The sequence below is a fragment of the Ilyonectria robusta genome, assembly GCF_021365365.1.
Source record: "Ilyonectria robusta strain PMI_751 chromosome Unknown BGZ61scaffold_9, whole genome shotgun sequence".
Taxonomy (NCBI): Eukaryota; Fungi; Ascomycota; class Sordariomycetes; order Hypocreales; family Nectriaceae; genus Ilyonectria; species Ilyonectria robusta.
In genome coordinates this window covers 1,494,720-1,519,347 of record NW_025764443.1, presented here as the reverse complement: position 1 = coordinate 1,519,347, position 24,628 = coordinate 1,494,720, and the positions used below count along the sequence as shown (strand labels likewise).

The window sequence follows — 24,628 nt, the reverse complement described above, 5'->3', positions numbered from 1 at the left end:
CGCGTCATCGTCGTCTGCGCTTCATCGCCGCCGCCGTCGTCGTCATCTTGACCGTCGCCGACGCGATTGTTGTCTTACCCCACTGTCTATCTCCAACCTTCTTCACCAACCCGCCATGCCGCCCTCTGAGGCTTCGTCTTCTCCCCCATCACCCGCCTCGCCCTCAGAAGAAGTTGAGCTCGAGCTGGAGCACGAGACCAACCTCAAGCCCGAATCCCCTCGCCAGCTTTCTCTTCCTCTCATACAAAACATATCCGCCTCCCAGCTGCAAACTAACAACGTCACTCCCAGGTGTGAGCTGTGCAAGCAGAGAAAGGTGAGCTTCATGACACCCCTCAGAACCTCTTATTCTTCCTCCAAGCCAAAAACTTGCTAACTTGACCTCTTCTCTTAGGTCAAATGCGATCGTGGTCAACCGGCATGTGGCTGGTGCACTCGTAATGGTGCAATTTGCGAGTACAAGGAGCGAAAGAAGCCTGGCCTTCGAGCTGGCTACGGTCGCGAGCTAGAGCAGCGCCTAGACAAGCTCGAGGAGATATTGCGCTCCCACTCCGAGATCCTCCAGGTCTCGCTCGCCGCCAACGCGAACTCCGTTATTGCTGCCAGCATTCGTAATAGCAACCCAAGCCTCCCCAGCGAGCAGGGCAGCACCCCGCGAGATGTCCCGACGAACCTCTTCCGCGCCTCGGAGCCCATTCGGACGCCCCAGGCCGATACAGCTCTCTTCCTTCAGAAATCCTCTGGCTCCAACTTCCCACCTGGTTCTCAGAACATGGACTTTGGCGTTCCTCACACCCCCGGCATCAACGATGGGTATCATAACCAGGGACCGCTGTCCGCAATGTCAGCACCTCCCCATATGCCGGCCATGCAGCCCAGCGCCGCTGCTCAGGACTACTATGGCTCCAGTCACTCTCCCACTGCGCCCATGTCCTCGGCGCCAGGAACGACAACCCCGGATCGGGACACGCCACCCTATGACCTGCTCTATGCTCTGGTGGATCTATACTTCAAGCACATCAACACCTGGTGCCCCATTCTCCACCGCAAAACCACTCTCGATTCTCTTTTCGGCCCCTCTGCACTTGATGAGACCGACCGGGTCCTGCTTCACGCCATTGTCGCTACCACAATGCGCTATTCCAACGACCCCAGGCTCACCGAGGAGCGGAGAGAGCACTACCACAAAGTTTCTAAGGAGCGCGTGCTACTGTACGGTATGGAGAACTCATCCGTCAAGTCCTTACAAGCTCTGGTCATCCTTGCCCTTGACCTCTGCGGCAGTAGCAATGGCCCCCCAGGCTGGAACATTATGGCTCTAATCACACGCTCTGTCGTACAATTGGGATTGGCCGTTGAGGCTACATCCTCCACCGTCTCTCCCCATTACATGTCCATCTATACCCTCCGGGCCATCACTCTGTCCGAGCCGAAAGATTTTATCGAAGAAGAGGCTCGACGGCGACTCTTCTGGATGATTTACCTGCTCGACAGATATGCGACTATTGCCACGGCCTTTGAATTCGCTCTTGACGACAAGGAGATCGACCGCTCACTACCGTGCCGAGATGATCTGTGGATCAAGAACCAGAAGGTCGAAACTCGGTGGTTCAGGACAGAGGGTCATCACGATGAGTCCCCAGAGCATGAGCCCGACCGCCCTGAGAACCTCGGCGCATTTGCCCACTACATTGAGATCCTAGGCATACTATCCAAGGTTCACAAGTTCCTCAAGCAACCAGTCGATATCAGTGCCCTGAGCGACGTGGAGCAGTGGCAGATGCAATACAAGGAGCTTGACAACATGCTCACATCTTGGAAATTTGGCCTGCCTGGTGAGTTTGGCAACATGGCCAAGCTTTTTCAACCTGGGAGCAAGAACATCAACTGCGCCTGGGTCATGCTTCATGCCACCTACCACACCGCGGTCATCCGCCTGCACTCATCTGCAGCATACCCAACGACGCGATCACCCATCTTTACCCCGTCTTACAGTGCATCTCAACGGTGTCACAGCGCGGTCGAGAATGTCGCTGCGCTCGGCGAGTTTGTGGTCAATAATGGTATGCTAGAGAAGCTTGGTCCGCCATTCGCCTTTACTCTCTGGGTGTCTGCGCGACTTCTCCTGGTTCACGGCTCGACCGTCGAACATAAGCTGTCCCCCCAGATCTCATTTTTCGTTGAAACGCTGCGGGAGATGGGCCGCTTCTGGCCCGTTGCTGCAAGATATTGCCAATTGCTGCAAAGGGTGCTCGATGAGCATCGCGACAGCGAACGCCAGGGCGACGGGGTGACCCCAAGCTCCGTCAAAATCCTGTCGGATATGCGACGCACAGCATTCGACCTCGACTTTCTCATCTCTCGGCAGCCACAGCATGGAGGGTCTGCACTCAGCAGGTTACCCAGCATCACGCCTGCGAGGACTCCAGCGCCCAACGAGCTGGAGTATCTTGACGTATTTGACTTTTTCAACGTCCCTCGCCTGCCAGTGGGTGGTGAGAACATGGCCAACCACGCTCAAGGGCCGTCGGGCAATGACATGGACATGACAAATGGCAACGGCTCGGAGTTGGCGGTTCCCAACGAGTTCAACATTACCAACTACATGGTCGACGCCAACAGTGACTGGCTTTTTAAGCAAGAAGGAGGGTCAAAATTCATGGCATCTAATTAGGGGCTTGTTGTGGAAGCTGTTGAGATCTTGTCTTCCCTTTACGAAGACCCATGACTGGTTGGCGGTTTGTTGTATTATTGAAATGCGGGTGGAAATATGGTGGGAACGCTTCTCTTAGGATACCCAAAACAGTTGCGCCACTGATTGTTGGCTTTTGGCGTTTTGGGGTACAAAATGCCCGTGTTCACGGGAATTATATTGTATAATACGCATACGTGGGAGGGGATATGATATTGACGTCGATGGCGTGTGTTAGCAGCCTGAGTTGCTGCCATTCGATACTTGAGGCTTAGACCCAGGTTGAGACAAAGGCAACTACGGACTTGACGACAATGCTGCATACTTGGTCAACGACAACAGGAGTTGTTGGTTCAAAAAGAAATCTCGGATGAAATGAAAATGGCCAATCAATGAAGAGTATTATGATTATTATCGGCCGTGTCTGTATAGTAAATGAGGAAATAGTCTCACTCGTATGTACACCTCAATGAGGCATGACAGGGATCCTCCAAGATATATACTGCGGGCCAGGCCTTCTGGCCGATCCCTAAGCGCTTCGAGGCGAGCCCTGACTTATGTCTCATTCACATCATTTTCCCAAAAAAAATCCACCCATCCATGTCTATGTTTTGAGGCCGGCACCGGCGCTCTTAATCCAAATCAAGGTCTTGCAGGCTGTATGAGGTTGAGTAATCCAGTCGTCCATGTTCTAGGACTTGTCCACCTCGGTGGTAAACGTCTCGGTTTCGCCACAGTACTCGACCCATCCATCGAGGATCATCTTCTTGATGACTTTGCTGAACTTGTTAGAGCCCTTGGCATCGCCGGACGTGGCACAGATGGTGGACTTGGCGGAAGAGGAGACCTTGGGGGCCTTGGAGGGGTACTCGATGTTGAAGACGGGCTTGTTAGCGTCGATGAATTTGGAAAAGGTCTCGCACTCGCTGTACTCGATGCACTGCTCGTTCACGGAGAAGTGGACGTAGTCGATGACCTTGTCGATGATGCCGCCGGCGTTCTTGAGGCCGGTTGACATGTTGTACTGGGCGGCCTCTTCGGAGAGGAACTTGACAAAAGAAACGGTGTCTGCCTCGGTGAGGTTCAGGCCATTGTCGTTTTGCTGGTCAAGGTCAGTCAAATGGATTCGAGTATAAAATCATCTGCTCGTCCTTTGAGGCGGAAGCGAGATGAGAGACGAGGGTGAAGGGAGAACTCACGTAACCGTCAACGTTGTCGGGATCAATAGCGTTGCAGCCCTTGTCAGCGGCGTACTTGATGCGCTTCTGCATGATCTTGCGCACAGCAGGGCTAGATACGTTGAGCCACTTCTCGCCGGCCCAACCGTCGAGGCCCTTGCCGAGGTCAGCCTTGTCGAAGTCGTCGGCGTCGTCGCGCCAGTCCTCCCACGAGCCGGCGCTGAAGTAGCAGATGATCTTCTTGTCGGCAGCGGTCAGGGCCTGGAAGATGGTGATGTCGTTGTCGTACACGTCGAGGTCCCAGATGGAGACGTTGGGTGCGAGGCCGTCGGTGCTGTCGTCCTCGAGCTTGATGGGGTACTTGAGGATGATCTGCCACGAGGCACCGACGTCGGGCTGCCAGATGCCGGTGTTGTTGTTGTCGTTGTTGTTGTCGCCGTTGTCTCCGTCATTGCCGCTGTTGTCTCCGCTATCGTCGCTGTCGTCGCCGTTGTCGCGCGTCAGGCCGACGCCGAGTCCAACACCGAGGGCAATAGCGACGATGAGGGCCACGGCGACGATGGTGAGCTTCTTCCACAGAGGCCAGCCGGCCTTGGCGGGGGGGATGGGCTTGCTCTCAGCCATGACTCCAGTCGTGCTGCCAACTTCTGTCGTCGACATGGTCCGATTTGTCCCTGAAAGATTTGTCCCTGAAGGATTTGTCCCTGAAGGATTTGTCCCTGAACGGGCTCGCTCGTCGGGTGGTGTCTTAAGCGAGTGAGGGTGAAATGATGTGATTGTGAATACGGGGACACACGAAGAGAAAAGAAACAAGACAAAGGAAGATGGGGTGCGGCAAGGCAGGAAAGAGTGTAAGAACGTGGAAGGAGTTGCTGGATCGAAACAAACTGAACAATTAAGGTCGGCTGATGGGGCTGGCAGTGCCGATGCTATAATAATATTCCCCGAAGGCCAAGGGCTTTTACCTCACGACGAATAATGAATGTTAGCTAGCCTCCGGCCTCCGGCAGCCCCGGTCGACCAGAATGATGGATCGGGCCTAGAAACTCGTGATGCAGGCCACGGGGGAAGCGGCGCAGCGAGCCAGCGTGCCAACGAGCCAACGAGCCAGCAGCGGCAGCGTAGCAGCGTGTCAGCGTGCCAGCAAAAGGGCCGGGGGCCCAGGGGGCTGCGGGGGCTGCTTCAACTGAATCAGGTGGAGAGAGCGCCTAGCCCTGCAGGGAATAATGCGGCCTCGCCATTGCTCCAGCGCTGCGAGAGTTCTATATTAATTACAGCCCGGCGGCGCCTATTTCAGGTTCAGCGGGTGCCAAGATCGCACGGTGGGCGAGTCTAGAACAGCGCCAGGGGCCCTGAATGGATCCTGAATCGGGTGCTGGCTGCGCTGAGACGTCTAAGTACGGGACCGTCCGACCGGCGAGATCGGGTGTGTCGACACAAGCGATCGCCCCTAAACAAGTAAGTTAGACAATCGACAGACAGTCGGGTAGTAGTAGTAGCAGTAATTAAAAAAAATTAAAGCCCAGCAGGCGATGGATGGCGTCGATCGATTTCGTGCGCCCCGACCCTGTTGGGACTCCTGCAGATGACTGACTACTTCTGACTACCTATAACTGCTACGTAGTATAATCGACGCATGACCGCGGCGTCCTCGCTCGTCCGGAGGCAGCTGGAGTCGCGCCGGTTGGTCGCAGCCCATCACGTTTATCGCCAAGCCCACCACCAGGCCTCCCATCACCGAGTGGGTTGCGGCTATGTCGGCATCAATTTTGCGCCGAGCAGGTCTGGGCAAGCCTGGGCACAGGGCACGGAAGCTGGGCACGCCGTACAGCGAATCCACTCTCAGGCTCTCCAAGGGGAATACGGAGGGCGGCATCTGGAAACAATTTCAACCAAATCTGCGCAACTCCACTCCGGCAGGCTTTATGCATATATGCTCGTATTCAGGGCCAGGAAGAGGACGAGGATGAGCATGGACTGGACTGCGTTGCATCTACCCTACATCATCATCCGTTGTAAACCTCCGTCTTTGCGGCCCGCCAACCCGAGTTGCATCCGCATCTGCATCTGCATCACCTTTGTTCTCCGACGAGTCGCGAGCTTGGAGCTAAAATGGCAAAATGGTAAAATGCCGGAATGTCAACAGGCCTCCCACTGTAAAGTCCACCCAAAGAAAGACACCCTCCCCAAAATCCCCATAAGTGAACAAACTCGTATCCTTTTGACAGTGGTGAATGCAAGATGCGAAATCTCAGATTAAAATTACCGATAAATTCGGTCCCAGAAAGTGGGACTCTTCGCTTCCACTTCGGTGACCATAATAAATCATAAACATCATATTGTAACCATCCACCTGCAATGCGAGCACCCTAGACTTGACCATAACTTCACTTCACAAATTTTCAGCCCTGAAGCGATGCCGAGAAAACAACATCTGACACCCCCTTAGAGAGTGGTGTCATCATGGCCAGATCTCGCCTCGCCCTGGACATGAAACCCAGAACACATGACTTCCCCTCCCCCTCTGGCTTCTTAGCCGAACAACCCGTCGCCAATACTCATAGAGTCCCAAAGAGGAAATTCGGAGCTTCAACCGTCCGATGAGGACAGCAACACAATTCTCCTTCTTGCCAGGCTGGCTTCACACGACGAACTATTAAGAATGGGCCGAGTTGTTGTTGGAATCGGTTGTGTTTCCTATCATCAAGCACTTGACGCGCTCTGAGCTGCATCTTGATATAGCCTGACTTGCAAGGACGGCATCGCCATCAACTACACAACTATGAAGCTCAACTCGACTCTAATCCTAGCCGTGCTATTTACTGGCACGGCCCAGGCCTTTAATTTTCACAAGCCGGCACCACCTCCACCCAGCAAGGTTGACGGCTTCGAGTGGAATAACCCATTCTCCTCGAAGGCAATTTCATCCTTCGAGTCGGCCTGCGAGTCCACGGCCAACTTCCACGCCTTTGAGTATACCCTCCATGATCTGATGACGCTACCGCCCAACGGTCTCAAGCCTTGGGGCAATGGTCTTAAGACAGTCTTTTCCGGAAGGGAGTATCCGGGCGGGTGGGTTGGAATAGATGCCCATCTTCACAACCGAAACATTCTGTTGATGGACTATGACAAACTGCCACTCCTGGTTCGTGAGTGGATCGAGGAAGAGGAGCGAACGGACGGCAAGGGCAAGGCCCTGTTTGCCATATTTGATAAACCTAAGCAGGAGGACGACGAAGTGGAATCAGTTGTTGAGTTCCCGTCGGCTGACAAGATTGATCGATCCCAAGATGGGCAACGAGTCGCCATCTTCGCTCCAGGTGCTCTATATGGCATTCTACCGCTGTGGGCCGCCGGCACTAGTGATTGCAAGGGTAAGTTGATCATAAAGGAACCCAATCGAATCACACGTTTTGCTCATGAAGTTGCCTTAGACGTTCTCTCCGACCTGGGCAAGTACAAGGCCACGCCAGAGGACAACGGTGTTGTTGCCTGGGTGAAGCACACCCAGCCCGATGAAAAGAAGACGATAAAAATTGAAATCAAGGCGAATTCTCTAAAGGCCAAGGCGGTAGAGGACAAGGATGCTAAAGAGAGCAAGGAGGCAGAAGATAAGGAGGAGAAGACGGCGTCTAGAGACGAGCTCTAGTCTCCAGAGAGTGACTAAATCATAATGCTCCTCGACATTGTCAATATGCGTCGCTCTAATGAGGCCTAAATGACCGTTCAGTTAAGTGCTGTTGAATTATGATCATTTATTATACTAGTATCGAATCTGTGTGGTGGCGATGTTAGTGCGCCGTCCTTCAGATAACCGAAAGAATGAGTAAGTGCATGTCGACAACGGAAGTACATTTACAACGCATACAAAAGAAGAGGACATTGAAACCCGGGGTATGTGCGACATGATTACCTGCATGACTCGCTGATGACCGAATCGAGTGCACTTATGCTTATGTCTTACTGCGTGTCTCGTAGCTTGACGTCCTCCATCAACGAATAGGTAGTGCTTTTGACGCGTTCTAGCTGCTTGGCTCTTGATTCTTCTTCACACTTTAGCCGGTGGTTCTCTGTGTGACGAGTGTGAGCATTCCAAGAGCGCATTGCATGAACAGACAACCCGCTGCCTGCATACTAGACGCCGAGCATCTCGGCCGATGACATCGAACGATGCCGATATCTGCACACCGCCTCAAGTCATCACGCAGCAGGTATCTGTTGGTTGGACCAGTGCCACGTCTGTGCTTGGGTCAAACCTTACTAGTTGTAGCCGGCAATGTCGGGTGCATCTCAGATGTAAAATGCATGGGTATGGCCTATTGCTACGTACTGCTTTTCCGATACCGAATCCCACGAGCGACTGATTCAGAGTGATTGAGATGGTAACGACGACGGATAATCAGAGGGAGGGGAACCAGTTCGACGAGGGAAACAGGCTTGTTGATGTGGGGGGTTTGAGCACGGACGGGGAAGTGATGGGTGCTAGAAACAAGCATAAACAGCGAAGCCAAAACAAAAGCCGAACTTACAACCAACACGTAAATGAGCCTCCTCCGATAACGAATCAAATCACGGGGGCCATGAATCCCTCATAACCACTCGGAGGCTTGGACTCCCGTGCGTCGCTAGCTTCTCTGTCTCTCTTGAGGAGACAGAGTCAGGCATTCGAACTCCCTGGCGTACGCCTCGACCATGCAGCAATCAACGAGTCAGTCGACGGGCCTTGTGCATCTTGGGCATTCTGACCCCCTCTGCCATATCCCATTGCAGAAGGCCTACTGTGTTCTTTGTCGCATCCCCGTCTTCTTGGGCGAGAAAGTAGCTGCAGGTACACGCCTAAACCCGCTTCACATACCCTTCAGCCAGACGCACCCAGCTGACAACTCCATACAGTCATTGGCGACTGGGAATCGTCGACATTCTCAGCCTTCACACTCGGTTTCGTGATTCCTCCACATGAGCCTGCATTCCGCTATGAAACAGTGTACGAGAGGAATCGTTCGTCATGGTGGGGGCTTTGCCGGCGCGTAGCCTGTCGCGAGTGTCGCGTTAGCCGCCAAGACGCCTTTATTTACCATGTTGACTGCTACCATATGGTCAGGCAGCATGGCACTCAATTGACTCTCAAAAGCATTTGGAGAATTGGCGTATGGATACAGCCATTCCCCAATTCACGCTATCAAGCCAGGCCAGAACGGTCTGCCATGGCTTTAGGTATACCGACAGGTCGTGTGGATAGCCTCTCGTCCTCTTTACGCCGTTTGCCTCAAGAACTGAGCGAGATGATCTTCCGCCACTGCCAAGACTCCCCCTGGTGCAGATTTCTGTCGGCACTATATAGGAGCCGTCTCTATCGCTCTTTGATAGATGTGGAAAGTGTCGGACAAGAGCTGTCACTCACTTCGATCCAGAGTTGGGACCGCGTCAAAGGATTGGTAATAGGACCAAGTCAATCAAGTCGCATCAGAATCTGCCTAGATAGTTTAGGTATCAGGAAGCTGGAACTCTTTGACGACCAGGATACCTCGACACGCAGTAAGGACGGCGGAGATTTTTGGTATGCGGTAGAAGAAATCAACGACCTACGTGGAGTACAGGTTGAAATCAAGGTAGTCGGATCTGTTCAGTCCTTTCCTCCAACTCGGACCAAACTGACAGCTACAGGGTCAATTCCTGCGTATCAAGTCTGCGCAAGCTCTTCAACTCTGGGACACGCCGAATCCGCCTCGCCCGCCATTCTTTTGGTATGATCGAGATCGTATGCCAAAGCGAATACGCTGTGTCAACCTGGAAGGAATAACAGGGCTTACCGCGTTCTGCTCGAAAGGCGTCTTACAATGGATCCATCCTCATCGTTATCGCTTTGAGGAGGCCCGTGGCCCTCCCGAGGATACGGCTCATCCGACTGAACGTCGGAGCTATGTTCGCCTCTTCTTCCCGCTTGCAAATGGAGAGAAGATTGTCGGACTATGGCTCCGGTTGACAGACTCCGAGTGGTCACGCGATGCGGCTCTTGTGGTAAGAAGCTTCCACCATGCACCCAGCCTGTAACTCGGACTGACAATGAAATGTATCAGGTTGGCACCAGCTTTGGACGGTTTCAGACTCTGGGCGGCTACAACAACCCAAGCGAGCCAGGAACACAAACCCGATTCCTGGGCTCGACTCTAAGCCACTTGTTGTTGCCCGACCCGGATCCTGCAGGATTGATCCCGAATATTGGTACACCATTGAGGCCAACAGGCAGCGCCGATATTGACGTCCGGGGCGTTTTTAATGGCTACAACCCGCCTAGGCTGAATGATCTCTACTATCTTTCGCTGGCGTCCCTGGACAACGTCAAGAAGTTTACGGTATTTCATCGTTGGGTTCCTAGGACGCCTGAACCAAGGACGTGCCTCGGCATATTAATCGAATATCAAGATGGCGGTCTCGAGGCGCTTGGTGTATGTCACGACTATTCCGCTTCGGAAATCGTCATGGCTCCCACAGCAATACATTTCAGACCGTCCCCCCAGGGCGTGGTGGTCCAATGCTCTTCGGCTACCGGACGTGTCGACATTGACCCGCAGCGTTGGCTAACGAAGCCCATCGAGGGACGGATCAGATGGTGGTTCAACGACAAAATGACGGAGCGTGTAGACGTTCGGCGTGAATAGAGCCGGCTCGCCGTGGGGATGGATCAGCTGACGACAAGATTTCGAGCTTGTCCATCAACGTTTGCACCTGAACCAGTTGTCTCAACCCTGGCCCTGCGAGCACCGTGACCTGACTAGCGGGTACCTAGCTCCGGGTTGAGTGAGACAGTCAATTGAAGCTAGGCCCAACGCAGCATCTCCAGCGCCATCGATCAATTTAGCCTGGATAAAATGCATCAGCACCGTCGGCGCCATCAGGACCACGGAACAACATAGCAACAATGAATCACCGCCATCATATAATCAGCTTAATTGCTAGCCCAGCTGCTCCCCAGGCTGCAACGTGCCTCGATTGACAATACGGTACGCTAGCCGCCCAGCTGCCTAGCCGCGAAGCTGCCTCATTAGCTACTCCGTACCGGGCAAGCTAGGTGGTTTGGTAGTGCCGAGCTGTGGTGCCGCCGAGAGAGTTTTTCCCGTCATTCATGGGTCTCAACGTCCATTGCGCGTGCGGGTTGTTGAGGCAAAGAAAGTTTTTGGAAGATTGGGGATAGAATGCCACCGCCTTCAACCCTCCAGCCACCGATCAACCCACGTCTGGCCACTGGTGGTGCTGGCGGTGCTGGTGCTGGTTGACGGCTTGGGGCTGGTCCTGGCTGGACTGCGAGAAGCCGGCCGCCCCGGATGCGGACCAACTCTTGCAAGCCACGACACCACACACACAGCGCCGTCAGATGGCCCATGTCATGTCGTCAGAGACCTCTAGAACCAGGTCGAAAAAAAGGTCCACTTGTGGGCTGGTCGCAGGAACTGCAGCGAGCCAGAACCGCCAGAAGGCCAGGCCACAGAGCCTTGCCCGCCATGGGTCTCCCCCCCGTCGGGAGGCTTGGAGCTGTGCTGCTCGCTGGCTGCTAGCGCCGACCAACATTTGCCCATTTCCCTCTTTTGCCCATCAGTCGCTGATTGCGGGTTGGGTGCTGTGGATGCCGCAATCAGACCAGCCCGGGTCCATGATCCATCTCCATCTCGACACGAGCAAAGACGACGAGACGGAATAGGTAGGCGGCGAGGGACAAGGGAGCTGGCTGCTGATAGCATGTCGCGTCCGACACACGCACGTTTATACACACATACACACATACATGCGGAGTAGTAGTCCGCACAATGCGAGGTACATGGTACGTGGCATTCGCGTCATCTGTGTGCCGTCGAGGTGGTGGACGTTGGGGAAACGGAATCGTTGTCGGCTCCGTTGCCGTCGAATGCGGTCGAATCCTGATGGTTGCTCTCGCTGTGTGTTGTTTTGTGCTTCGACTGTTGCCGCTGCTCTGGGTGTTAGCCGTCACTGCAACAAATCACCCATTGGTAGCTTATCTACTACTACATCCTGCAGTACCGCAGTACCTGCTGCAGGACGCATACATTTTGCACAGTAGTTATCCGTACTCCGTGTAGTTGTACACCGTCAACGCTCCCGTCCCCACCCTTGCACCGGCCAACCATCCTCTTCTTCTTCTGCTCGCTCCCTCATCCTCACAGTCTCTCGCCACCTTGGACCTAAATTTTTCACCGACCTCGTCGCGCACCGCTTTATCGACCATTACACATCCGATTTCTCATCAGACCCGGCGATCCGGCTGTCGGCGGTAGTGGTTGTGGTGGTGTTGTTTTGCTCCATCCTGCCAGAGGGCCATCTTTAATTTCGGGTTCCCCCCCAGCAGCCAGACCGACCAAGCGACCGAACGCCAGACCAGGCCCTGAACCAGACCAGCCCTCGCGTTCTGATTTCCTCCCAACCCTCCATCTTATCCGTCTCAACCACAAAACTCGTCAACCTCGTCGCTCCCTGATCCTCGAACCTTCGCTTTCCATCGCTCTGCTCAGAACACACACCCGAACCTAATACCTAATCGCAGCCATGGGCAGCTTCACATTCAAGTGGTATGTTCCAATTTCCTCTGCATCGGCCTCTACACGGAGGAGCTCCCGGTCGCACGCACGCCAAACCCGTTCACGCGAGCAATCTGTCTCAAGCTCCGACACTCCATCCCATCCATCACGACTGCCGCCCTGCGTCCCACCCGACAATGGCGGCACTCCGACCTTGTCCGAGACACGTCCAAGCTGACTCCGAGCTTCATCTAGGGAGCATCCCGCCGAGGAGGTCTACGTGACCGGCACATTCGATAGCTGGACCAAGAGCGTCAAGCTCGAAAAGGAGGGTGACGTGTTCCAGAAGTCGGTCGAGCTGGAGGATGCCTCAGAAAAGATCTACTACAAGGTGCGTTGTGCTGAGGTCCGGAGACTACGTCTCTGCTTAGGATCAATTTTTTTTTTTGCCCGATCGTTCCCCATGCCCAAACACCCATCCATGATGATGCCCCTTTCCCTGCAACCCTGTCGGTTTCCTTTGGCGCCCCCATGGTTCAAGCAAGCTCCTGCTGTCGTGCCGTTGCTTCTTGTGCTGTTGCTGCCCCTCGGCCGCGCCCCAAAAACAAAAATGAATGCACATCCATGCATCGTTGGGCGCTTGTGCCGCCGCTGCAATCACTTGCATCACTCGTGCTCGATCATTGATTGACGGACGATGCTGGCGCCGCTGCCGCATCCGTGCTCCACGTTGCGCCCATCCCCATCCCCATCTCGCATCCTGCAGGGCTCCTCTTAAGCCTAAGCTGTTCTTGCGCAATGGCGGTGTCCGCTCATCATCCCAGCCTGCCCCGCTTGCCTCATTTCGAGCAGCTGCCAGGATTGCGCAACTACCCAGACCCTGCCATGGCCTAGTTTTGCCCTGTCCGTCATGTCATGACCCGCCGCGATTTTCTGCCCACGGTGCGCAATCCGTAGCGCCGCGGCTCCTCAGGGTCGGGATGACGCAAACGGGCCACACCAAGGCAGCGCTGGAATGCGCGAGTCGCGCGAAGCGGTGAGAAGCTGTTGGCTCCTCAGCCCATGGCCAAGGTTTTCCCCAGGTCAGACAGGCCAGACCAAAGTGAAGTGTATCTTTCGGCGGCGCGGCGCCTAGCCATATCGCGAGGGGGAGGGGCGCTGGCGCTAGTGTGCCTGCGTCGTCCCTTAAACAATCACGCGGCCACCCGCCCCTCCAGTTCTCAGTCCCAGCCCCCATCATCGACCATCCCCCTCCCCCTCCACTTAATTGCTGCTCTTGCGCCTCCTGAATCTCTGCACAATTGTTCCCAAGGCCATCGCTCATATCTATATAATAGTTCGTCGTCGACAACAACTGGGTCATCAACGAGTCTGCCCCCAAGGAGCCTGATCACGAGGGCAACATCAACAACTTCCTCAACCCCGACCAGATCACTCAAGCAGCCCCCGCCGCTGCCGTTATCAACTCAGTAACCCCTGCTTCTACCACCGCTGCGATGGCTAGCGAGCAACCCATTGAGACCAAGGCCGTCGAAGCCGACACCAAGGCGATCGATGAGAAGGTTGTTGAGACTCCTGCCGAGACCAAGCCTGTAGAGGAGGAGGTCGTTAACGAGAAGGTTGCCGAGACCAAACCCGTCGAGGAGGAGAAGCCTGTACAGGCTGCCGTCATTCCTGACGTTGAGCCCAAGCCAACCCCCACTGAAATCCCTGGTGGTTTCCCTGTCACTCCCGCCACCGAGCTCGACAAGCCTATTGGCATCAGCCCTCTGCCTGCTTCCGAAGGCGGCGTGAACCCTATCACTCTGCAGCCAGGAGAGAAGATCCCCGAGACAATCGCTGCCGAGAGCACTGACAAGTACGTCAAGCTTGACAAGGAGTCGTATGAGAAGAGCGATGCTCTGCCCGGTGTCGAGACCGAGCTCCCCCCGGTTTCAGGCAACATGATTCCCGAGTCCAGTCTCCCTATCGCCGATGTCAACGACGTTACCATCTCCACTGTCGCCCCGACCGCCACCACCGTTGCGCTCGCTGCCGAGGTTCCTCTTGAGCCCAAGGCTCCTGAGGTTCCTGAGATTGTCAAGGAGAGTCAAGAGAAGGCTAATGTCGCTCCCGAGGCCAGCACCGAGACTGAGGAGGTCAAGGAGAAGGCTGAGGTCGAGGCGGAGCTTAAGGAGAAGGTTCCCGAGGCTGCTGTCACTTCCGATGGCGCTGAGAAGAAGGAGGCCGCGTCTGATTCTGACCTTGCTGCCATTGCCGCCACCGCTGGTGGTGCTGTCATCGCCGCCTCCCTCGTGGCCAAGGAGGTTGTGGAAGAGAAGACCGCCCCGGTTGTCGACGAGGCTACTTCTGTTGCCAAGGATCTCCCCGAGCCCGTGAAGGAGAGTCTTCCTGCTCCCGTCCAAGAGGCCTTGGTTACTGAGACCAAGGAGGTGTCCCCCGAGGTACCTGCCGAGGTCAAGGAGTCTATCATTGAGGCCGAAACGAGCCCTGAGGCAGCTGCCAACACAGAGGCTGTTGTGGACAAGAAGGCTGTTGAGACTGAGCTCCTGAAGGAGGTCAAGCCTGTCCCCGCCGAGGCTGAGACGAAGCCTGAGGAGGTAGCCCCCGAGGTACCCGCCGAAGTCAAGGAGTCGATCGTTGAGGCTGAAAAGAGCCCCGAAGCAGCCGCTAAAACTGAGGCTGTTGAGGATAAGAAGGCTGTTGAGACTGAGCTCCTGAAGGAGGTCAAGCCTGTCCCCGCCGAGACCGAAGCAAAGCCCGAGGAGGTCAAGACTGAAGAGGTCAAGCCTGAGGAAGTCAAGACTGAGACTCCTGTGGTGAGCACCGAGAATGGCACTACCGCCACTGAGAACGGCTCCAAGGCTGCCGAGAACGGATCTAAGGCTGAGAACGGCTCCAAGGCCGCTGAGAATGGCTCCAAGGCCGACGAGCCCGCGGCCAATGGCTCGACGTCTAAGACCGAAACCAAGAAGAAGCACCATCGACTGAGCAGCATGTTCCACAAGCTCAAGCAAAAGTTCGCCTAATTCGCGAAGTAGGAACGAACCAAGATGAGCTAACGTCGTGACGCTTTCGTTTCAGCAACACTTTGTTTTTGTTTTTTGGGGTTGGTGTCTTCATTTGTCAATGATTCCCCTGGATCCGATTGAGATGAGAAGCGAGTGGTTGAGATCACCGAGGCCCTGGATCACCGTCATATACCTAATTCATTGTCATTTTTGTGCGCGTGCTTTGATGATATCGGAATCTCTGTATCATAGTATCTCTCATCTTGAAAAAAAAAATCTTGCATGTTGGACTTGAGAATTGAGGTGTTGAATTACCTACGTCACGATACCTCAACTGCACTTCCGAGGCAGTCATAATTAGAATATCACGCGATATGTCACGTGATTTGTCCTTGTGATGACTAAGTAGTAACGCCATGCCCCTGATGCCGCCGTCCCGACTGCATCACGATTTGCCCCGCCGGGTGACTCGCTCGATCCACCTCCACCCATCCTCGGGGTCCGTCCCAGTTGGACCCTTTGAGACTCTCATCTTCAACAACCTCCTCAAATCAACCTATATCCTTTCTCCAATCATATCTACCCGGAAACCCTTTCCTACCAAACCCCGTTGTTCGAACGCGCCCTGGCCACAGTTGGGGCAACCGAGTCGGCACTCGCTTTATCTCCGCTTGGCATGATTCCGAGTCGATCGAGCGATTGAACAAGCCTTCGTTTTCATCGCAGGAGAGGTCGAGATATCTACTCCTAAACGGTCTGATCATGAACCCAGTGAACTCGATTGTGGGCAAGTCCCTTCCAGTACCATCGAACCCTCCAACCGCCCAAGCCGGACCAACGACCTCGAGCTTCGAATCCTCTCGTCGACCAAGTCAAGCCGGTTCTTCATTCTCTCAGTCTATCCCGCGGAAGACTCAAGGTTCCCGGAAACAGCATAGAAGCCAGCGCCGACCCGGGCCCGGAGAGAGGGCAAATACCACACTGGACGAATACGATGCCATGGCCGAGCTCAGGGCAATGAGAAATCCTTCGAGCAGGCGGGGCCAGACTTCCATTACACATCTTCTAGACTACTCGACTCCTCGGCCGATCCAGGACCACAGTTTTCATGCGAGATCGTATCGTCGGAATCCGACATGGGGGCCTGGGTCTGGATACCATGCTGCTGACAAGGCACGGTATGTCCACGCCAACTATCGCTTCATTGTTTCTCCAGAAGGCGCATACACGAAGAATGCATCAGACCCCGACATGCTTCTAGATTGGACTTTAGTGATGCAGGTCGTGGCTTCAAGCGAGTCACAGACTTCATCATGTCCGATTTGCCTCTCGGAACCGGTGGCGCCCCGGATGGCGAAATGCGGTCATATCTTCTGCTTGCCTTGTTTGATCCGATTCATGAACTCTAGCTCCGGTGAAGGTGATGGCAAGTCCGTAAAGGCAGTCCGGTGGAAGAAGTGCCCTATCTGCGAGGACAGCATTTACTTGCAGGATGTGCGGCCGGTACGGTTCTATGCGGGCCAGGAAAGCCCACTGCCTCGTGTTGGTGACGACGTAGTGCTGCGTCTAATGGCCAGGAATGTCAATTCTACGTTGGCCCTGCCGAGAGAAGGCGGTGCAGACGTGTTGAACTCTGGGGAGGATATCCCGTGGCATTTTGCCGCCAATGTCTTGGACTACGCGCGCATCTTGAAGGGCTCCGTGGAGTACATGGCTGCCCAATTCGAGGAGGAGATTTCGGCTTTAGAGCAACAAGCGAAAGAGGATGAGACACTGTTCGGACAAGATGGAGAATGGACCCAGAAGGCGATCCGATTAATCACGACCGCAAAGGAGAAGTTGACAGACCTCACCATCGCTGAAATGTCAACAGTCGTACAGCAGTCAAATCCGGCAAAGCCATCATCAGACTCCGACTTTTATTTCTACAGCTCGCCGCCACATCTATACCTCTCCCCCCTCGATATTCGGATCCTGAAAACCAAGTACGGTTCGTTTTCGTCATTCCCGTCAACTCTATTGCCCCGTGTCGAGCATATCTCCACGGGTCATGTGGTTGATGATGCAATGCGCAAACGGGCCAAGTATCTGGGCCATCTGCCTCGTGGATGTGTTGTCAGCTTCTTGGAATGCGACTGGACTGATATTGTACCAGCGGAGACGCTGGCCTCATTTTCAGGCGAGATTGAGCGTCGACGGAAACGGAATCGCGACAAGGAGACTCAGGAGGAACGGGAACGTCTCCAAGCGGAGCGCCTTGAAGCGGCAGCCATGCGGACTTCGGCAGGCTTCCCGAGGACTGCCGAGCCTCTCCGAGACGACAATGTGCCTCCAATGGACCTGTCGGAGTTTCAGCCTCTAGCCGGTCACCCAAACGCTACGCCTCCAGATCCCCGACCAGGATTTGAGACTCTGGCCTCGATGTCAACAAGCCCGTCGACTCAAAGGACGGTTTGGGGTACACGTGTGATCAATGGATCACCAGAATTGGGGCCAGTCCGTAATGCAAATGCCAACGACGGTTGGTTAAAGGATGAAGACTTATTTGGGACTGAGGAGCTAGTCATGCAGATTCAGGCCATGGAGGCGGCAGAGAAGAGCCACGCAACCAGCCAGACCACCAGTGGTGGCAGTGGCAGCGCCGGTGGTGGTAACATCGGAGTTGGCGGGAGTGGCGGAGGTGGCGGTAAGAAGAAGAAGAAACAGAAGATTACACTGATGACCACCGGTGGTCGAAGGGGGAACTGAGACTGTTGGGTATCGAGTTTGAAGACGTCTTTCTCTCTGGATAGTACCTAGACGGTGAATCGCCTCGGAGTTGGAACAAGACTTGCACTTCAAATGGGTTCGGAATCGGAGTACTCTCAGTCGTTTAAGCGTTCGTTCAATAGAAAGCTAATTCCACATTTATCAAGGGTCTTAGAGGCCCTATAATTGATATTTACAGCTATCTTTTCTATCTCAATATAATCGGGAGCCTTGCGTTTTGCCCTGCTCGACACTTCACGTCAATAAGGCCGGAAATGTTCTCCTTATCGGACTCTGTCGTCTTATCGCAGGTCGCCCAGGGTTTGATTGACCAATCGCGGGGCAGTCCTCTGACCCTCGCTGCGGGGCCAAGCCGCCCATTCCCAAAAATTTTCCCTATCGCACGCATCGCGCAGCGGCGTTCGACTTTCTCGGCTTCCAGCTGCTCTATTCCAAGCTGCAAATTTCAGCGACAACACGACGCGGCTCGCCCGACAGCAGAGCAGAGCATGGCCATCGAGACATCGCCCTCTCTCACTTCGACGTCGCACACGCTGACTGCCACGTCCATCATGGCGCCTCCCGACTCTCTGGCCAACGGCCATGTCCTGGCCCTGCTCGACAGCCTTCGCGAGGGCAACCGCCATGCCTTCCTCCAGCCCACGGCCGCAATTCCGACTGACTCCCTCAACCTCGTCAAGAATATGCTAGAGGGTTTTGCATCACAGGTCGGAGACGAACAACAGGAGAGACTCAAGGAAAACCGGAAGCGAAAGAGGGCCGCCAACGCCGATGACGTGCTGAAGATGCGCAAGGTTTACATCGATGGGTTTGAGACGGGCCAAGTGTGGCAGCAGGCCAAAAGGATCATCGGTGGTGTCTTGAAGTACTCGGAGGAGGCTCTGTCCGAACTGGAGGAGCGAGACGAGGTTGTGATGAATGGTGTGAACGGATCCGACTCCAAGATGCTCGAATTTGGAGAGGATGGCTTCGAGGTCGGATCAGACGATGAGGACGTGGAGAGTGGATCGGGTGAGTCCGATGAGGAGGCCGAGGATGGCGAGAATCAAATATCAGGCAAGGAATTGGAGGATGGCCAGGAGGACGACTGGGAAGACGAAGAGGAAGTTGAGGGACAGGAGCAGGACGACGATAACGAAGATGGCGATGACGTCGATGAGCCTGCTGATGAGTATACCGAAGATCTTAATGGTCTCAACGACGGTTTCTTCTCCATCGACGACTTCAACAAGCAAACACAGTGGTTCGAGGACCAGGACGCAAGGGGAGATCCCAACACCGACCAAGCTAGCGATGATGAAGAGGTGGATTGGGAAGCTGATCCCATGGCCCCCTCGAAGAAAAATCCCAAAGCCTCGAAAAAAACTGCAGATGCCGACCCAACATCAGATGCAGAGGACGACGATGACGACGAGGCTGGACCTACGTTTGGAGATATGGCTCTCGACGCCCCAGAAGGCGATAGCGAAGACGAGGACATGGATGATGCCCTGGAAGATGAAGGCATGGACTTCAATGCCAATGAGGTTTACTACAAAGACTTCTTTGCACCACCCTCTAAGAAGTACAAGGGCGACAAGCCCAGGAAGGCTGTTCACTTTAAGCCCAAGCAACCAGATGAGACCGATGTCCAGAGGGCAATTGACGACGTCCGCAGAGATCTCTTTGATGACGAATCAGAACAAGAGGATTCCGATGATGCCTTGTCCGATGTGTCTGCGGGAGACCCCAAGTCGCGCCGCTCTGCCCACGAGCGCCGACAAGCCAAGCTTGCCGAGGAGATCCGCAAGCTCGAGGCTGCATCCGTCGCCAAACGGGAGTGGGCAATGTCCGGTGAGGCAGCTGCGGTCGATCGACCAATGAACTCCCTCCTGGAAGAAGACCTGGATTTCGAGCACATCGGCAAGCCCGTGCCTGTCATTACCCCTGAGGTCACCGAGGGCATCGAGGATCTCATCAAGCGACGCATTCTCGCCCAGGAGTTCGATGAGGTCATCCGCCGCCGACCCGACATTGAGGGTGTGCCCGCGGGTACCCGCCGTGGACTGGTAGAACTCGACGACAGCAAGGCCACCAAGGGCCTGGCCGAGCTCTACGAGGAGGAGCACATCAAGAACACCGACCCAGACAACTACGTCAGCCAGTCGGATGAGAGGCTGCAGCGCGAGGAGAAGGAGGTCGAAGCCATGTGGAAGGATGTCAGCGCCCGCCTCGACTCCCTTAGCAGCTGGCACTACAAACCCAAGCCCGCTGCGCCGACGCTCTCCGTCGTTGCTGACGTCGCCACCGTGGCCATGGAGGATGCCCAACCCACAACGGCCCAGGGCGTGGCCGGCGAGAGCAGCCGTATGGCGCCCCAAGAGGTGTACAAGGCCGGCGCCGACACGGCAGCTAAGGGCGAGATCGTCTCCAAGAGCGGCCTGCCCGTGGCACGCCAGGAGATGTCGCGCGAGGACAAGGCGGCCCGCCGCCGCCGTGAGAAGGAGCGCGTGCGCAAGGCCGGCGGCGTCGACGGCAACAAGGTCATCAGCCGCCGCGCCCAGATGAAGCGCGACACCATCGCCGAGCTCAAGAAGGGCGGCGTCAAGGTCATCAACCGCAAGGGCGAGATCACTGACGTCGACGGCAAGAAGGCCAAGGCGCCCAAGGCCGTTTCGAGTGGCAACTTCAAGCTGTAGATGGACCGGAAGGACGGCGTTTAGGAGCGATTTATAATACAAAGAATCTTTGTCTTCGCCTTTCGATATATATGTTTCATCACACAATCTATACTGGCTTCATCCCCTTGTTCAGCATCATCATGGACCACGAGTTTGCCACGGCTATGATTCTTGTTGGCGATTTATTTCGGCGTCATGCGGGCACCTCAGTTACCGAGAGCAAGAAAAAAATCATTATTGTACATTACTCAAAACAGATTCCGTGACTCGCGATATCAAGTCCCTTTTCCTCGACCTCGTACAGCATCACCCCAAGCACATCGCCCGGCCACGGCTTCGGCTTTGCATCCCATCCCATCCCATCCCGTGTCATCCCATCCGTTTAATCATCTTTCAAAGGCTCCCAACTCCGATTTTCAGCAAAAGATTCAACTAGCCATCTGCCGGCTGCACACACCATTGCATCGGGTTTCTTGTGCTCTCTCGTTTTGTTCTGGCTGAGCATTTCATGCCTCAACCTTGGTCTTCTTGGCTGCGGAGTCCTCGGCAGAATCCTCAGCTTTGCGCTTGCCGTTGGTTTCCGACCCCGCGGCAGCCGGGGCCGGTACAGGGGTGCCTTCCTTGTTCTTCTTGCGGACGAGGCCTGACAGGTCAGTAGCAGTCTTCTTGGCCTCCTCGACGCGGGCCTTGGTCTCGGTAGCAGACTGGCCGACCGCGGCACCGAAGATGCCTCCGAGGGGGTTGGCATCATCACCCAAGAGACCCTTAGTGTCAATGGGGTCGTTGCGCAAGTCAACGAGCTAGGATTACTATTAGCAAGGCACATTCAAGGATTTGGTGGGGTTTAAAAGGCGAGAAAGACATACACGCTGCTCCATATCACCGATAACTTCCTTCATCTCAAGGATAGACTTGCGGGCAAACTCATTGTCCTCGGGGGATGCCATAGTTGCGAGCTCGACCTCCTTGTTCTGCAGCTTGAGCTTAGAGCTCTTGATAGCAAGCTCCATCTCCGTGACGGCCTCATCACGGAGGCTCTGATCCATCTCCTCGCGCTTCGCATTGGAGCCGTCGTCGCCGGCTGTGGTGACGGAGGCGAACTCAAGGGCCAGTGAGAGCTTAAAGTGCGCTTCGGCAATGATCTCTGACTCTTCTGGGTAGAGCTCCAGCTTGTACTTGAGGGATATGCGGCCATCCTCGATAGCGTTGGGGTATCTAGTGAGAATGAGGCGTTAGACAAGCCGGGTAGAGGTCGGGGGTTTATGTCCGCACCGTTCGTTCTCGAGGGAAATCTCGGAAAGCGCATCGTGAGTGTCTGCAAGACGTTCCTTGATGTGCTTGGCGGTGGGGGAATCACCCTCGGAAACCTCCTTGCCCTTGTCGGCCTGCTCTTCCTGGTCCAGCTGCTCAAGGCGCTTCAGGTAGCACACACGAGCAAGGTCAAGGATCTCGAATGCAGTAGCCAAGTCGTCATCCTCTTCCTCTTCTTCGTCGCCATCGGCACCCTAGAGACCATGTTAGCATCTCCCAGGCATGAGCAGATGTTCGTGTCCACTCACCTCATCCTCGTCCGATTCGTCAAAGTTCTCATCGCCGGTAAACTGGAACAATGGCTTCTTAGCATCGACATCGCTCTTGGGCGCCTCTTCCTTGTCCTCGGCAGCGCCATCCTGCTTTGCCTTTGCAGCCTCGGGCTTCTTGGGCTTTGAGTCGCCATTGGCCTTCTTCTTGTTGTCGGAGGCGGCGGGGCCACCGAGGACGTCGCTCTTGCTCTGGCCGACCCTGAACAGGCTGCGGCCGTAGTGGAAGAGGATCTCAGCATTCTCGGGTGCGGTTTCGCCGTTAATCTCGGCTTGCAGGACACTGGCCCGGGAGAAGATCTCGGTGGCCTCCTCGTAGCTCCTCTGGGCGTAGAGGGTAGTGCCCTTAGCACAGAGGTCGGCGAGAGTAACTTTCCTGGACTTGACATCGTCATCGGCGGCATCTATATCGGTAGCATTTTCGACGGCATCGGGCGCAGCGGGTGCCGAAGGCGCAGCTTCGGAGTCGTCCTTGTCGGCGGGCTTGATGGCTTCGTCAACCTCAGGCTGGTTCGTCTCCTCGACAACGGGCTTTGCGACCTCGTCAACGACGGGTGCGGTTTGCTCAGTGGGCTCGGCCATGATGAAACTTGGTCGGAAAATGGGGAAGATGAAACAATTGGAGATGGCGATGAATTGTGGGATGTATTTAATGTCCAGGGGAATGAAGGTTGGTTGTCGGCGTGGAAGATGTAAAAATGCGACAGCACGAAAGTTAGTTTGCGACACGCTGAAGGCAAAACGCAGGTGGTATGACGCGCTTCAGGATCGGCTTCTTAGGTACATTATTGCGCGCATGATTGGCCTAGAAACGCGTAGTGGGGCACAGCTTAAGAGCTGCTCCAGGCTTAGCTCAACAGCTGTTGAATTGCCAAGCTTCGTTTGCGGAGTTCTACCTACCAACAGGATTACGTCCAGACCTACCCTACAGCATGGATCCTGAGCCATGGTGATATCATCGCAAACCAGTTGACTTGGATGTTTTGATATCATAATTCTCCTAGGCTATTCGAAGCAATGAACGCCATTCAAGTTTTTGGTTCTGTTTTATTTCAACTTCAAATTTTCACTAGTTGTCATGGTCACTTATCGATTCAGTGGAGCAGGCCTCTTATGCGACACATCTATTCCACGACACTGCACTTATTTAACATGGTCAGTCCTACGGCGTTGCCTCAACCATTGGCCTGGTAGAGCCCGAGCGCTCAGATGCGACCACCAAAGCGACCGTTTTCAACTACACATTCCTCGAAAATGAATACTCCTCAGGGGTGTCATGTTCATACAACGAACCGAGCCGACTTGCCTTTAATACAACAGATACAGTCACCACACCTGGTGGCATCTACGCCCCACCTGGGTTCTGGGCCCAGGGGTCGCTCCCGAATGGCGAATGGGCGGGATTTCCAACCTGGGGAGTTCTAAATAGCGATTTTGTTACTGTACTGGCGGCTGTTAGAAGTCCATCTCAGTACATGTGTGAATTCGTGACTGGAAAGAGCTACAGCGCGTTTCAGCGCGAGGTAACGTTTACGCCAGTCAAATTCAATGTCACGGGTGACATGATTGCTAATAATATCTCGGTCACAAGGGTTCGCGGAGATGCACAACGGCAACATGACATAGATTTCACTCGAGGGTTGGTCAATGTCTCATTTCATGGTGTCAGCTTTCCATCACGAACCCTGACAACACTATACACTTCTGCCCTTGGGGACTCGTTCCTCCGGAATATGGTAAAAAATGATTAGAAGTGCAATGCCACACGGATGGCATTGCTCCAGATGCTATTGCTGGTATCGAAGAAGACTCGAGTTGCTACTTGACCATTTCCTCGGTAGTAGCGGAGCAGGGCAAGTGATGCTGCAGAATGGAACGAAGCAGGTGGATACTGTAATGATCCCGGAAGTCGTGCGATTTGGTAATTCGAAAATTGCATATGCGGCCTCTGGCATGACTATTGCGATACTTATTGCGACCTATGATCGAGGCGATCAGAACCAAGATGTGGAGAGACCCACTACCTGTTGATTTCCTGGACCTCAAATCTATAATTGTCGGTGTTGCAAGGGATACAGGTCCCACACCACCAGGTATAAATGATTGGAATGGTAATGCGGCTGATCGGAAGGTCGGCATGCTCGAAATTATGATGAGAAGAGATCCGTCGTCGCTAGGGTTTCAGCAGGAGAAGGGTTAGATGATGAGAA

The 24,628-nt window shown here is 54.7% G+C and overlaps 9 protein-coding genes across 9 annotated transcripts; 7 read left to right on the top strand and 2 right to left on the bottom strand.

Moving 5' to 3' along the window:
* Positions 1–115: 115 nt before the first annotated feature.
* Positions 116–2,674, top strand: BGZ61DRAFT_532411 (fungal-specific transcription factor domain-containing protein; the record flags this gene model as incomplete). Its single annotated transcript, XM_046253864.1, has 2 exons — positions 116–316; positions 395–2,674. 2 exons carry the CDS (start codon positions 116–118, stop codon positions 2,672–2,674), a joined length of 2,481 nt encoding a protein of 826 aa, XP_046105015.1.
* A 709-nt stretch (positions 2,675–3,383) lies between these two features.
* BGZ61DRAFT_351925 (glycoside hydrolase superfamily) lies at positions 3,384–4,494 on the bottom strand (the record flags this gene model as incomplete). Its single annotated transcript, XM_046240378.1, has 2 exons — positions 3,384–3,794; positions 3,892–4,494. 2 exons carry the CDS (start codon positions 4,492–4,494, stop codon positions 3,384–3,386), a joined length of 1,014 nt encoding a protein of 337 aa, XP_046105014.1.
* A 1,897-nt stretch (positions 4,495–6,391) lies between these two features.
* On the top strand, positions 6,392–7,773 carry BGZ61DRAFT_241033 (uncharacterized protein). The gene has a single exon (XM_046238348.1). The coding sequence runs from the start codon at positions 6,653–6,655 to the stop codon at positions 7,517–7,519; it is 867 nt and encodes a 288-aa protein (XP_046105013.1). The 5' UTR covers positions 6,392–6,652; the 3' UTR covers positions 7,520–7,773.
* Positions 7,774–8,386: 613 nt separating this feature from the next.
* Positions 8,387–10,900, top strand: BGZ61DRAFT_240975 (uncharacterized protein). The gene is made up of 4 exons (XM_046238347.1): positions 8,387–8,698; positions 8,764–9,479; positions 9,535–9,888; positions 9,948–10,900. The coding sequence occupies exons 1-4, from the start codon at positions 8,563–8,565 to the stop codon at positions 10,527–10,529; spliced, it is 1,788 nt and encodes a 595-aa protein (XP_046105012.1). The 5' UTR covers positions 8,387–8,562; the 3' UTR covers positions 10,530–10,900.
* Positions 10,901–12,426: 1,526 nt separating this feature from the next.
* Positions 12,427–15,427, top strand: BGZ61DRAFT_351879 (uncharacterized protein; the record flags this gene model as incomplete). Its single annotated transcript, XM_046240371.1, has 4 exons — positions 12,427–12,453; positions 12,658–12,789; positions 13,736–13,963; positions 14,084–15,427. 4 exons carry the CDS (start codon positions 12,427–12,429, stop codon positions 15,425–15,427), a joined length of 1,731 nt encoding a protein of 576 aa, XP_046105011.1.
* A 453-nt stretch (positions 15,428–15,880) lies between these two features.
* On the top strand, positions 15,881–18,421 carry BGZ61DRAFT_451714 (uncharacterized protein). Its single transcript, XM_046245857.1, has one exon. The coding sequence runs from the start codon at positions 16,172–16,174 to the stop codon at positions 18,155–18,157; it is 1,986 nt and encodes a 661-aa protein (XP_046105010.1). The 5' UTR covers positions 15,881–16,171; the 3' UTR covers positions 18,158–18,421.
* A 308-nt stretch (positions 18,422–18,729) lies between these two features.
* On the top strand, positions 18,730–20,856 carry BGZ61DRAFT_493895 (U3 small nucleolar ribonucleoprotein complex, subunit Mpp10; the record flags this gene model as incomplete). Its single annotated transcript, XM_046250704.1, has 1 exon — positions 18,730–20,856. The coding sequence occupies one exon, from the start codon at positions 18,730–18,732 to the stop codon at positions 20,854–20,856; it is 2,127 nt and encodes a 708-aa protein (XP_046105009.1).
* A 244-nt stretch (positions 20,857–21,100) lies between these two features.
* On the bottom strand, positions 21,101–23,266 carry BGZ61DRAFT_240965 (histone H1-binding protein). The gene is made up of 4 exons (XM_046238346.1): positions 22,398–23,266; positions 22,111–22,343; positions 21,705–22,053; positions 21,101–21,638 (listed from the first exon to the last, which is right to left on the bottom strand). The coding sequence occupies exons 1-4, from the start codon at positions 22,998–23,000 to the stop codon at positions 21,345–21,347; spliced, it is 1,479 nt and encodes a 492-aa protein (XP_046105008.1). The 5' UTR covers positions 23,001–23,266; the 3' UTR covers positions 21,101–21,344.
* Positions 23,267–23,896: 630 nt separating this feature from the next.
* BGZ61DRAFT_240957 (uncharacterized protein) lies at positions 23,897–24,252 on the top strand. The gene has a single exon (XM_046238345.1). The coding sequence runs from the start codon at positions 23,981–23,983 to the stop codon at positions 24,167–24,169; it is 189 nt and encodes a 62-aa protein (XP_046105007.1). The 5' UTR covers positions 23,897–23,980; the 3' UTR covers positions 24,170–24,252.
* The last annotated feature ends 376 nt before the right edge of the window (positions 24,253–24,628 follow it).

Coding starts and splice junctions, on each gene's coding strand:
- BGZ61DRAFT_241033 (XM_046238348.1), top strand. CDS start 6,653: ATGAAGCTCAACTCGACTCTAATCCTAGCCGTGCTATTTACTGGCACG.
- BGZ61DRAFT_240975 (XM_046238347.1), top strand. CDS start 8,563: ATGCAGCAATCAACGAGTCAGTCGACGGGCCTTGTGCATCTTGGGCAT. Junction 8,699..8,763: donor GGGCGAGAAAGTAGCTGCAG/GTACACGCCTAA, acceptor AACTCCATACAG/TCATTGGCGACTGGGAATCG. Junction 9,480..9,534: donor GAGTACAGGTTGAAATCAAG/GTAGTCGGATCT, acceptor TGACAGCTACAG/GGTCAATTCCTGCGTATCAA.
- BGZ61DRAFT_451714 (XM_046245857.1), top strand. CDS start 16,172: ATGAACCCAGTGAACTCGATTGTGGGCAAGTCCCTTCCAGTACCATCG.
- BGZ61DRAFT_240965 (XM_046238346.1), bottom strand. CDS start 23,000: ATGGCCGAGCCCACTGAGCAAACCGCACCCGTCGTTGACGAGGTCGCA. Junction 22,344..22,397: donor ACGAATCGGACGAGGATGAG/GTGAGTGGACAC, acceptor CATGGTCTCTAG/GGTGCCGATGGCGACGAAGA. Junction 21,639..21,704: donor TCGGTGATATGGAGCAGCGT/GTATGTCTTTCT, acceptor TAGTAATCCTAG/CTCGTTGACTTGCGCAACGA.
- BGZ61DRAFT_240957 (XM_046238345.1), top strand. CDS start 23,981: ATGATTGCTAATAATATCTCGGTCACAAGGGTTCGCGGAGATGCACAA.